At 54.1% G+C, this 13,245-nt stretch overlaps 1 protein-coding gene across 9 annotated transcripts in view; it reads left to right on the top strand.

Moving 5' to 3' along the window:
- ITPR2 (inositol 1,4,5-trisphosphate receptor type 2) overlaps positions 1-13,245 on the top strand; it is a 4,412,221-nt gene that overhangs the window by 3,784,176 nt on the left and 614,800 nt on the right. For all 9 annotated transcript variants that reach the window (XM_069628470.1, XM_069628469.1, XM_069628465.1 and 6 more), the window contains one exon: positions 10,301-10,493. In XM_069628470.1, the coding sequence (XP_069484571.1) occupies positions 10,301-10,493 (193 nt within the window). The remainder of the gene's footprint in view (positions 1-10,300; positions 10,494-13,245) is intronic.

Below are 13,245 nucleotides of genomic sequence, written 5' to 3'. Positions count from 1 at the left end.
CGGTCCCGCGGGAGGGATCCCGACGAGGCGGACGAAGAAAGCGATGGTGGTGCAATCGAGGTTCCCGTGGAGGCGGAGGATTCCACTCCCCAACCGTCGCGCCTGTCGCAGCCTGTACCTGGGCCACAGGACAACTCAGGAGCAATCTTGATGGCGATCCAGGCCTTGTGTACAGAGATAAGGACAAGGTTGCCCTTACCCCCAACGGACACCCCAGCGGAGCCTGGACCATCGGGAAGCCCTCCAAGCAAGCGGAGGAGAACTCTTCCCCCACTGCACGGCCCTCACAGCCTTCATCTCCTTTCCTGGATCCGAGGGATGACACGGGAACAGAGACGGCCACGACGGGGACGGATGACGAGGGTGGTGATGACGGGATGGGCCTTCCTTCACCACCTCCTCGGGCCTCTCCGCCCGACGAAATTGGCTCCTTCCAGGCCATGATCACCAGGGCATCTGAGCTCTTCCAGCTCTGCTCCGTAGAACAGAAGAAGGAAGGTTTCCTCTTATCAATGGCGTAAGGCCAAGAGGAAGACGGTCCTCTCGGTCCCGTTACTTGACAACATCTGGGACGAGGGGCTGGCGCTCCTGAAGAACCCATCCACGACCCCTGCCAAGAGGGACCGGTACGAGAAGAAGTACCCAGTCCCGGATTCCGCCCCATGTGCCTTAGGGTGCAGCCGACCCCGGATTCGGTCATCTCAGCGGTGGCCAAGAAGAAAGCGGTGGGGGCGACGGCTTCAACTTAGACCTCCCCGCCGGACGGCGAAGGGAAGAAATTGGACGCCATGGAACGACGGGTCATCTCGTCGATGGCGACGATGATTAAAGCAGCCAACACCCTCGCGATTGTGGCCCGCTACGATAGGGAGCTGTGGTTTAAGATCGCTCCTCTGCTGGACTTCCTCCTGGACGACAAGAGGGCTGAGGCCCTGGAGATCCTGCAGGAAGGCAAGGTGGCGTTGGACCATGCCATAACAGTGGCCACAGACATTGCTGACACCGGCTTCCGCCAAATGGGCAACAGTGTTTGCCTTTGCCGGCGTGGTTGGCTCAAGGCAACCGATTTCCGCCAGGACGTGCAAACCAGAGTTTTGGACATGCCTTTCGATGGAAACAACCTGTTTGGCAAGACAGTGATGAGTCACTGCAGGCAATCAAGGCCGACACAGAGATGGCGTGGGCCTTGGGAGTTTTGCAGCAACGACGGCCGCCCTTTCGGAACTCCGGAGGCAAGCAAGGTGCCTCCAAAGGATCCAGCATCGGCTCCTCAACGTACCGGCAGGCGGCCAGCTCCTTATCGCAGGAGGCCTACAGAGCAAGCAGCAAGTCTGGAGGATCTTGTCATCGTCATCAAGGATGCCAAGGCAGCAAGGCCACTACCTAGCAGGACTGAACCGGCCGTAGCGTCGGGCCCCCACCTGAGCACCCCGATGGGAGGCTGGCTGGTGAAGTTCGTCAGCGTGTGGGAGTCCATCTCCACCGACCGATGGGTGCTGGATGCGCTGGCCCGGGGGCACAGTCTCGAGTTTCTAAAGAAGTGCCCCTGCATTCCACCCGTGACTAGGAAGGAAAACCACATCCCTCAACTGCTGCTGGAAGGAAGGGCGATGCTCAAGAAAGGAGCCATCGAGCTTGTCCCAAAGAGGCTCCGGAGTGTACTCCCAATACTTCCTCGTAAGAAAGAAGACCGGCGGCTGGTGACCCATCCTGGACCTTTGTCGTTTAAACAAGTACATCAAGTCCCCGAAGTTCCGGATGGTCACTCTCCAGCATGTGCTGGGGCCGCTGGGGGAGGGCGACTTTCTATTGTCGCTGGACTTGGAGGATGCCTACTTCCACATCCCCATTCTAAAAGGACATCGAAAGTTTCTCAGATCCGTAGTCCAAGGATGGCACTACCAGTTCAAGGCCCTCCCCTTCGGACTGAAATCGGCGCCATGGGTATTCACCAAGTGCCTAGCACCAGTGGCAACGCGGCTGGGCCTGCAGGGGATCCACGTCTACCCCTACGTGGATGATTGGCTCATCCGAGCAAGGACAAGAGAACTCATCGTTGAGCACACAGCGAAGACCGTCCAGCTGCTCACGGATCTGGGATTTTCCATCAACTTCGCGAAATCCCACTTGGTTCCTTCGCAAGTCGCACTGTTCCTGGGAGCCAGGCTCGACACAGTGGTGCGATTGGCCTCTCTGTTGGAGGAAAGGACGAAGACCATCCTGGCAAGGTGCAACGGCTGTCGACCATGGACGTGGCCAGGGTGAGGTCCATCAAGTCCCTTCTCGGCATGATGTCCTCTTGCATCTACCTTGTGCGCATGTGCAGGCTGTGGATGCGTCACTTGCAAGAGTTCCTCGACTCCCGTTGGATGCAAGCGGCGGGCAGCTTCGAAGACAGGATCTCGCTCAACGAGACCTTCCGCCAAGCGATCCGGTGGTGGGGCACCCGTGCGCATCTCGCAGTGGGTATGGACTTCCAGACCCCGGCACATCAGGAGACGGTGACGACGGATGCCTCCCTGGAGGGATGGGGAGCGCACACCAGAGTTCTCCACGCAAGAGGCCTTTGGCTCCCAGAGGAGAGGTTACTACACATCAACGTCCTGGAGCTCCGAGCCGTGTTCTGGGCCCTCAGGTCATTCCTTCCGTCCCTCAAGGGCAAGGTGGTGAGGATCTTCACCGACAACACCACCACAATGTTCTACATCCGGAAGCAGGGAGGCACCAGATCCCCAGCCCTATCCAAGGAGGCCCAGCATCTGTGGGACTGGGCCGTCGCCCAAGGGGTGTTTCTGGTACTCTTCCACCTGGCAGGAATAAAGAACACCATTGCCGACTCACTCAGCAGGGAGCTTCGCTTGTGCCACGAGTGGGAGCTGCAACAGTATCAAGTGGATCTGCTATTCCAACGATGGGGCAATCCCCAGATCGACTTATTCACGACAGCGACGAAAACCAAGTGACGGTGGTTCGCCAGCAGGTTTCCCCAGCCGGGGAGCATGGGCGATGACTTCTCATTCCCCTGGGACAGCTTGTTCCTCTATGCATTCCCGCCGTTGCCGTTGCTGCTGCAACTCATCAACCAACTCAGATGGTCCCGGTGAAGGATGATCCTCGTCGCACCGGCGTGGCCGAGACAGATCTGGTTCCCGGACCTTCTGGGCATGTCAGCTCCCCCCCAGTCAAACTGCCGACGGACGCGGATCTCCTCTCCAGAGAAGGAGGCGCCATCCTCCACCATGACCTGGGGTCGCTGAACTTGCAGGCCTGGCTCCTGCAGCACTAGAGTTTCGAGTGTACGATATCCCAGCGGACTGCAAGGAGGTGCTTGCAAAGGCCAGGCCGTCCTCAACTCTCAAGTGCTATGGACACAAATAGAAGAGGCTTTCTGTCTGGTGCCGGGCACAGAAGATTAACCCTCTGAGGATTACGGCCCCTCAAGTGCTGCCGTACTTGCTATCACTGGCCAAGGCGGGGCTGCCCCATGCCTCCTTCAAGATCCATCTGGCGGCTATCTCCCGCTACACCACAACTCCGGGACGCTCATCCCTGAACTCCAGGACGCTCATCCCTGTGGTCCCATCGCCTGGTGAAGGAGTTCATGAAGTGACTGTTACGATCGTTCCCACCGGTGAAGGCTCCGGCCCCGGCATGGAAGCTCAACATGGTGCTGACCAGGCTCATGGGCCCGCCATTTGAGTCTCTACATTCGGCACCGTTGAAGTTCCTGTCGTGGAAAACGGCATTTCTTGTGGCCATCACCTCCACACGACGAGTGGGAGAGATCCAGGCCATCTCCTTCAAGCTCCCATACCCGACTTTCCATGAGACGAGGGTGGTGCTGAGGATGCACCCCTCCTTCATGCCCAAGGTGCCGTCGGACTTTCATCTCAACAAGCCCTTGGTGTTACCTGTTTTCTTCCCGTCGCCTTCGTCGCCGGCCGGGAGGACTTTGCACTCGCTGGATGTAGCTAGAGCGCTGAAGTTCTACATGGACCGTACAAAGAGTTTTCAGAAGACATCACAGCTGTTTGTGAACTTTGGACCTGTGAACCAAGGGAAGGCCCTCTCGAAGGCTTCCATTTCCAGATGGCTCTCTGGCTGCATCATGCACTGTCACCGGTTGGCAAACCAATCGTTGCCCGGCCGTCCGAGAGCCCATTCGACCAGAGCGATCGCTGCTACCACAGCGTTCCTATCTGGTGTGCCTCTGCTGGACATCTGCAGGGCTGCTACGTGGAGGTCGACGCACACCTTCACGAGATTCTACTGTTTTGCCTGGGATTCCACGGAGGAGTCCACGGTCGACCAGCAGTGTTGCGCAACCTGTTCGCCTGAAGGTGAGCCTAGTGACGAGGTAAGAGATGCTTAATGTTGAGTTGATGAAATGCTTAATGTTGAGCCTTGCCACCTCCCGTGGTTGTGCATGTGTGTACTGCTATGTATTCTTGTATTCATGAGCATGTGAATCCATGCCAGACCCCATGCTGGAGAAGGAACAAGTTACATACCTGTAACTGTTGTTCTCCAGCATGGGTCTGGCATGGGTTCACATGCGAACCCTCCCTCCTACCCCTCTGCGGCTCTTCACTTGGTCCTACTGCCACTTTACGTGCTACCAAATCTGAAGATGGCTGCCAGAGGAGGGGCTTAGGTAGAGGGCAGTCATTGGCTGGGGGCAGTATGACCCAGAGACCAGTGATTGATTATTAGGAGAAAGACAGTTCAGAAACGAAACTGAAACTGATTTTTTCTTTACCGAGGATTCCCAGCCTGACGACGGGGAATATTCATGAGCATGTGAATCCATGCCAGACCCATGCTGGAGAATAACAGTTACAGGTAAGTAACTTGTTCCTTGTTGGTAGAAAGTACTGACCTTTAGATGAGAGACGTTGCTCTAAGAGCAGTAACTTTGTGCCGGCTGCCTTGCAAGCGGGCCGCTTTTCCCGTTGCTGAAGTTCTTTTTCACCTCTGTCGGTATTTATGTTTCTGATTAGACAGCAGAAGTGCTTTCTTCTGGGTACTAACGGTCTGTATCTGGATTGCTGTACTCCCCACGGCGAGTTCAGAAGGGTTGCGGCATGTGTTTTTTCACCGGGAACAGCTTCTCCTTAAGCAATAAGGGCATGGCCCATATTCGCTATGCCATCTCTTCATCGTTTTTCCACCTTTATTGTTCACAGCAAGGATGACAAGTTGTTGCCATCCGGTTCTAGAGTCTTTCACACTCTAAAAGACACCTTGGGTGCGATTTGCATCTTAGTTTTCACATTAATGTGACAGAGTGTTCCATAACACATCCACTGTATCCGGCGGCCATCTTGGAACCTACTGCTGTCATGCTTTTTAATATTACCTTATGTATTTAGAGTCAGTGGGCCTCATTACGAGGTTGGCGGTCCGGTAATAACGGAGCCGGTAAGGCAATACCGGCATTCATTACCAGACCGTAGTATTACGACCCTAGACGCCGGTCCTACCGGCATCAACAAGAACCCGCTGTGGCCGTGCACCACTGTACCAGCATGCGCGTGTGCGTGCCGGCGCCATGCTCGTAATACCGGCATGCCGTAAGGAACAGGACATCACGAGTCGCACGGACATGCACATACCGGCATCCAGATGCTGGTAAGAAGGGCCACCATGATGCCCTCAATACCGGCATCGCGGATCACCCGTTAATAGGAAACTGCTGTGCACCCAACTGCCACAGGTGCACACTATTCAGCAGAGGTGGAGGCAATGGAGCCAGGCCCTGCACAAAAGGAGTACACCCACACACCACACCCCTTCCAAGACCAAAATGATACCACTTGCACTCGCCATACTGGAGCTGGAGGACATGCCTGCACTGCTACTCCTTGAGCAGGCAGTACAAAAGGCAACACAGAGGAGACGCAGGAGGAGAAGGAAGATGAGACTGGCCCAGCAAATCCCACCAGTGCAGGCAGTTGTTCCCTGCAGGTAGCTACCAATTCCACGTATAAGGGCGAATCCATTCAATTTAACCCCAGCACAGATCCACACCTTGTACCGCCTGGACAGGGACACCATCACCACCATAGTGGAATTAATACATGAAGACTTGGTCAGCCTGATCAACATCTGCACTGCCATTCCCCCTCTGCTGAAGGTGGCATCTGTGCTCCACTTCCTGGCCACAGGCACCTACCAGCATACAGTGGGCCAACTGCATGGCATCTCTCAACCATGCTTCTCTGGTGTGCTAAACCAAGTTCTGGATGCACTAGTAAAGCACGCAAGGGCCTACATATCCCTACCACGGGCACCACAGGAGGCGAATGACACCAAAATAGCATTTCATGCACTGGCAGGCATGCCCAATGTAATTGGTGCCCTCGACTTCACCCACGTGGAGTTGGTAGTCCCACATGCCGTGGTGGCAAACGGAAGCTATACCACTCCATCAATGTGAAGATGGTGTGTGATGCCAACAAGATGATAACACATTGCTGTGCCAGATACCCAGGATCCATGCATGATGCCATGGTGCTGCGGAACTCCTCACTACCCTTCTACATGGAAGGAGACGTTGTATGACGTGGCTGGCTGTTGGCTGAGTCTGCCCTCTGGGCCATGGGAGAGTGTTGGGATGGGCGTACATGCAAACGCAAGGAGACTGCCCTCTGGGCCATGGGAGAGTGCTGGGGGGGCGTACATGCATACGCAAGGAGACTTCCTCTGGGCCATGGGAGAGTGCTGGGGGGGCGTACATGCATACGCAAGGAGACTGCCCTCTGGGCCATGGGAGTGGCCTCAATGGGGTGTCTGGACACTGTCCATGCTGCCAAAGACCGTTCCCATAATCAATCAAATATGATGCATGACACAGACAATGGAGTCTGATGCACTCTGGCCGCACACCAATGTGTAAATGTCACACACACAATCAGCACACACCCTTGAACATGTCCACCGGACATCACCTTGACCATGCCCTCAGCACCACAACGCACCATCACATGTCCACAAAGCTGAAAACACATGACCGCATTGAAGCACCTCGCAGTACAAGAATCCATGAGTGCGCAGTATCAATTCCACCTCATGTATTTCCACTGCCCCTCCCCGACAGCAACACTGCATAACACCATGGCAACATGTGCAGATGTAAATAAATGGCAGTACACATGCAACAAGGATGCATCAAATTGCACACATCAAGTAGCAAGCAACACCTACATCGGTGTGATAGGTGTGGGCATTGCCCACAGCACATGAGTACCAGCATGCAAGTCGACACCATGCTTCACCTAAGGTACTGTGCCCAACACTGACGGACACTACCAACATTCACATTGTGCCATTTAATGTGACGAGTGTGTAGACGTTGAGGGTCGCGTGCATGGTGTCTACAATGACCCATATGCATCATATTCAGAACAAGCAGTATCATGTAGTACAGCAGCCTAATGCATCAAACATTGCCCAACATGCATCTAGAGTCATCCCCTGACACACAGCCCTCACATGTGTGTACATCATGGACCTTGTCAATCCATCTGGGTGGCTGATGGTTCCAATGTCAAGTCCCCTAAGTTATGTACGTCATTCAAGGCCGGCACCATGGATTGGCAAGTACTGTACAGGGCAGATAGTTGTGCAAATGTGAAGTAAATAGCTGCCATCAACGGAATACTGCATGTGAATATGAACGATGGACATGCCGAGCACATTTGGAAACTGAGCAGTATCCTTAAACATACCTTCTTCTGCTCCCATGCAGGTGATGCTGGTTATCCCCTGAAGGCATGGCTCCTCACCACTGTCAGGAATCCGCAGAACAGGCACGAAGAGGGCTTCAATCGTGCCCATACACACACGCGTGTGGTCCTTGAGCAGACCTTTGGCCTGTTGAAGGCACGGTTTCGCTGCCTCAGCAGGTCAGTTGGCGCCCTCATTTACGGGCCTGAGAAGGTGGGCAAGATCATCATAGTATGTGGCATGCTGCACAGCATGTGCATCCGGCGGAACGTACCCCTGCCACCTGACATGGACCCGCCACCACCAGGTGAAGTTGAAGGAGAGGAAGGGGTAGGTGTTGGACATCGGCCAGGACGCGATACACTTGAGGGACGTGCTGTGCGCCAATCGGTCATAGACCAATCATTCTGATGTACTGGGATGCAGAGGGTGCTATGTATGTGGGACTCTGGGCACTGGGTGTGGGGGTATATGGGCACAGTGCACTGTAAAGCAATACATTGACACACACCAAAGAAGCAATGTCCACTCGTGAGGTTTTTTACACAACGGGTGTATTCAAGTGATGGTTTGTACAATGTGATTGAACCTGCCACACCCTCATCCTCCCGCCCCACACACCCTCCACCCCCCCACCCCCTACCCCCCTCCTCCCCCCTTTCCCCTCTCCCCCCTCTCCCCTTCCCCCAACACCCCCAACATCCCCCACGTACCCCCATACACCCTCTACCCCCCTCCAACCTCCCCCAACAGACCCACACACCCTCCACCCTCCCCCCAACACCCCAAGACATCAATGGCACAACATGTGTCCAGATGTGGTGCAACTCAAAATGTGCAGGGTGCCCCTGCTACTGTGGACCCCCCTTCGGAGGTGGGGGTTGCATCTCTGAGCGCTGCGCACTGCGCAGGGACCTGCGCACAGGGCTGGTCTGAGTGGAACATGCTGGCATAGTAGATGCAGATGATGTTGATGGTTGTGTCCCCGAAGCCGCTGTTTGCCGCTGCTCCATACTGTTTGCAATCCTGGTGAGGATCTGGCCCACAACAGCGAATCCATCATGGACGCGCTTAGTGTATTGGTTGATGGCCTTGATAACGGCCGCAGTGGTGTCACGCATTGCACGGCGTGTTGCCTCGCCTTCTGCAAGGTACTGTTTCACATATCCATGCATCTCCTCCTGCCGGCCCTCCATCCTGGATAGACGTCCTTCAAGGTCCCGTATTGCGGTGGTGGTGGTGGATGGTAGGTTTGGTGGTGTGTCTGCAGCCAATACGGGGCTGTGCAATGTTGCAGACCACTCTTCATGGCTGCCCTGTCCTACAGATTCCTGGTGACGGGTGCCCTGTGGGGTGACCTGCGGGCTTGGGGTTTGACCAGCATGCTCTGAGTGGAGGACTCCTGCATTAGTGTTGTCGTCATGGGCTCTTCCTCGTCGCCACTATGCAGTGCCGATGCAGCCGTCTCCCCTATCGAGCTTGTGGCAGCAGACTGTGAGCCCTCATGGTCATTTTCTGCATATGTGGCCTCACCCTGTGTGGGTTGTGTCTCCAGGGGTGCAGTGGCAGGTTTCTGATGGTCTTGCGTAGGTGGCTGCATGGCTGGTTGGACACTGGTTGCTGACTTGCGTGGCACTTAGACCATCCTTGATCCCCTCGACATGGATGGCCTGGTGCCATCATCTTGGCCCCTGGGCCTTTTGGCTGGTGTCATGGCTTGTGCACTTCCATCATGTTCTTCGGTGTCTGCATCCGTACCTGTGAGGGACAGAGAGAGGCAGGGCATCAGTGATGGTGGTGCTTTCATCATGCATGCATTGGTCTTTGTGCAGTTGGTGCCATGTGACCAGCTGCATGCCTGTTTTTGCAGCGGGCTGGGTACGTGCAAGGTTGAGGGGGAGTATTGCCATCCCTCAGGTGTTCACATGTTCACCATGGTGTCTGCTGTGGGGCCTACGGGTGTGTTGTGTCTTGCTTGCTGTGTGTCGGGTGTGTATTTGTGTATGGGATGCATTTGGATGTGACAGTGGTGGGGCCAGCATCTGGACAGGGATATGTGTATGTGTGTATGATGGGCCATGTCTTGGCTCACATCGCTGTCACATTTGTTGCTCATCTGTGATGATTGGTTGTCAGGTGTTTGTAGGGACACTCACCTTCATCTGCCAATGATGGCACTGCAAACTCTGCTCCACCGACTCCTTCAATGGGCTCCACATCTATCAATGTGCTGCATGTTTCCTCCCATCTTGCCAATTTAATAGGTGAGTGTGCTCCGCCACCTGTTGCCAGGCCTGGCTCCGATTGGCCAACAGGATATTCCTCACTCTTAGCCTCAGGTCATCCCAGCTCTTTTTGCAGTGGTACCAACTGCACTTACTTTCCTTGCCACTTCCTCCCAGATCTCCTTCTTTCTGAGCTGTGTAATGGTTGTTCGCCCACAGTTTAAATCTCAAACGTGTTTATTCATTTTAAAATTCTTTCCGATTAAAAAAAAAATGTGAACATGCTGTTTGAATCCAACAAAAGAAAAAAAAAACTGAACTTGTGCGATTTGATTGTGTATTTGCAGATTGTTCGCCAGGATAGGACTATGGAGCAAATAGTCTTTCCAGTACCCAATATTTGTGAGTACCTCACGCGAGAATCACAGCGCCGTGTGTTCAATTCGACAGAGAGAGATGAGCAAGGTAGTAAGGTGAATGACTTCTTCCAACAGACCGAGGACCTGTACAATGAAATGAAATGGCAAAGGAAAATCAGGAGTGAGTATCAAAATGTACTAAATAAGACAACATGAGTATCAATTCGTGTTAATGGATTATTGTACCTTGTGGTCAATTCATTCAGTTTGTAGATGGCAGAAGAAGTGCTCAACATAGCTGCATGAACAAGAGGCCCAGCTGTTCCTACCCAAAGATCTGCAACATTTTGAATAGTTTATGGCACCATCATACACCCAAAAGCCGCAGTACTCTAGCAGAGAAGCAGCCGAACCCCGATTGTGGACATACAGCTCTTGTGACTAGCTACTGAAGCCTGGGCAGAAAGTGCCTCCCAAAACATCGCGCAAAGCTTGTGTTTTCCTTTGGAGAATACTGCGGTTTGACCGTGAACATGTCCCTCTTTCACCACCAGAGAAATAGAAAATGTTGGATTATTGCTGCACTATCCTGCACCAGAAAAGCCTCAGCGCTCCAGCAGAAAAGCAGTCAGCGCTGATTGTGCATATACAGCCCCTGTGACTGGGCTGTACAAAGGCCACAGACCCATTCCTTATAGGGCAGACACGACTAAGTGGATGGTGAATGGAGAAGGGAAACATCTCTTTGCAGGTCTGCCATTCCGCCCAGATCACCTCGGGCCCACTCTGATCCAACTGTTTTCCCTCCCGAGTACAATATGTAAAGACCATCGGCTACACATCCAAGTATACTAACTCAAAAAGTTCAGGTGCGGCATTACCACTTACTAATCACAAAAGTGTGTGCGACACTGGTTGGTTGCTACAGGCCTAGCAATACCTACATTTTACTGTGCATTTGTTCCGATAGTTGCCACTGGTCCAGCTTTACCTACAATTCACTGTATATTTGTTCTGTTGGTCATCAGCAGCATAGCTGTATCTAAATGATCCTGTGAATTTGTCCTGCTGGGCACCACTGGCGTATTGACTGAACATTAATGCATGTACCACCTCTGAGATGGGCCATTAATGAATCCCCTCCCAATCCATTCCAATCTACACTTACTCTTACGTCGCATCCCCTTTCCTCCATACTGCATGGGTGTCCCTTCCAAGGGATGGGAGACAGAACCTTTTTCACCAGAAAAAACCTTCTTCCCCTTTAAATTTAGAGGCACGCGGGGGTGCAGCCCTGGGAGCATGCGCTGCCCTGACTCCGCCATCCGGTGCCACACCTCAGTCCCCTTTTCCCCGTTGATGGGAACGGGCCGAATTCACCAGCGCTCCTGGGTTTGGCGTCGGCCATGTAATTCCACGTGCGTATACTTCTTCTCTTTATCTTTTTTGTCTTTTTATCATTCAGGTACTCGGTCCTCAGGCGTCACGTTCCTCCCCGGCGCATGTCAACTTCTATAGGGTTCAGCAGGTGTCCATCCTGTGACAGGCTCTTCCCGACTAAAGACCCTCACGCCCTCTGCCTACGGTGCCTTGACCCTGACCACGGCTGGCAAGCTTGTACCGCATGCAACGTGCTTTCCTCAAGGCCTCTGAAGAACAGACTGGCCAGGTGGAGGGAGCTCTTCCACTGATCGCCCCCAGAGGACCTAAAGGACTTGTTCTATCATCGATCCAAGCCCAAGGTAGGCCGCTCTTTTCCAGTGCACCCCGCAAGGGAGACTCCTTCCCAGGGACTCGCCCGCGCAGGAGGGACCGCCTTGGTCCTGGTACCAGTACAAGTACAGAGGCTGTTTCAGCTACCGGCCGAGAGGCAGAGGAATCAGTAGATCCTCCCAGTGATGGTGCTGAGGGACCGGAAGGTTCTTTTACCGGGTCTTCACCCAAGGGGCTATGCCCTAGTACCGGCATCATGTCTGAGGGGGCGCCTTTATGCAGTTCTACCGGCAGATCCGCCGAGGGCGAAATGCCTACCGGGCCTCAGCCTGAGTAACAGGGTAGGCTCCATGATCCACACTCAAGAGTCCTGGACGGGGAGGGGCCAGTGAGCCGAGCAACACGACGCAGGCACGTGGAAGGCAGCTCAACAAAATGGCCGGTGAATAAACGTCTTGACTCCATGTACAGGCAGATGGAGGGAGATACACTCTTGCTATCGGCCCATCCTCAGCCACACTCCTCGGTGATCGCTGCAGCATCATTATACTCCAAGCCTCAGACGTCCTCAGCCTCCTCCTCTGCAGCACTGTTAGGCAAGGAGGAGAAGGTCTTGGAGGCGTACGGAAAGAAGCTGTATTCCAACACGTCCTTGCACCTGCGTCAAGCCAACGCGGATGCCATGCTGGCAGCCGTTAACCAGAGGCTCTGGCAGGAAATTGCGGATTTCCTCCCAGAGATTCTGGCGCAGAGCCAATCATGATTCAAGGCAGGATTTGCGGAGGCCAAGATTGTGGCACAGGACATCAAGGAGTCCTCCGTGGCCCACATTAACACCTCTGGCCGTGCCATCTGTATTGCCACGGACATGAGAAGAACGGCTACGAAATTCAACCCGGATGTTCAGGAACACATTCTAGATATTCCGTTTGAAGGCGGTGACCTCTTCCACTCCACAACGGATGAGGAGCGGGACAAGAAGAAAAGCAGCTCTCAAACGGCCAAGTCTTTATCCATCCTTACAAAGACCACGCCCAACAGTACACCCAGTCACAGCAGGGCTCTGAGAAGGGGCGTACATACAGAGGGTTCTGCGACTTCCAAGAGTGGAGGTCCAGGTAGCCTGGTTGTTTGCCGTCCCAGCATCGGCGCAATCAACAAAAAGGGGGTGGGTGGGTAAGGGCTTTTTCCAGTACCCCTCTACCTCAGCAGCCTCAGAG

The sequence above is a fragment of the Ambystoma mexicanum genome, chromosome 12 (assembly GCF_040938575.1).
Source record: "Ambystoma mexicanum isolate Mex_15411 chromosome 12, UKY_AmexF1_1, whole genome shotgun sequence".
Classification (NCBI taxonomy): Eukaryota; Metazoa; Chordata; class Amphibia; order Caudata; family Ambystomatidae; genus Ambystoma; species Ambystoma mexicanum.
Note: the sequence above shows the minus strand (reverse complement) of the source record. Positions and strands in the feature narration are given on the sequence as shown.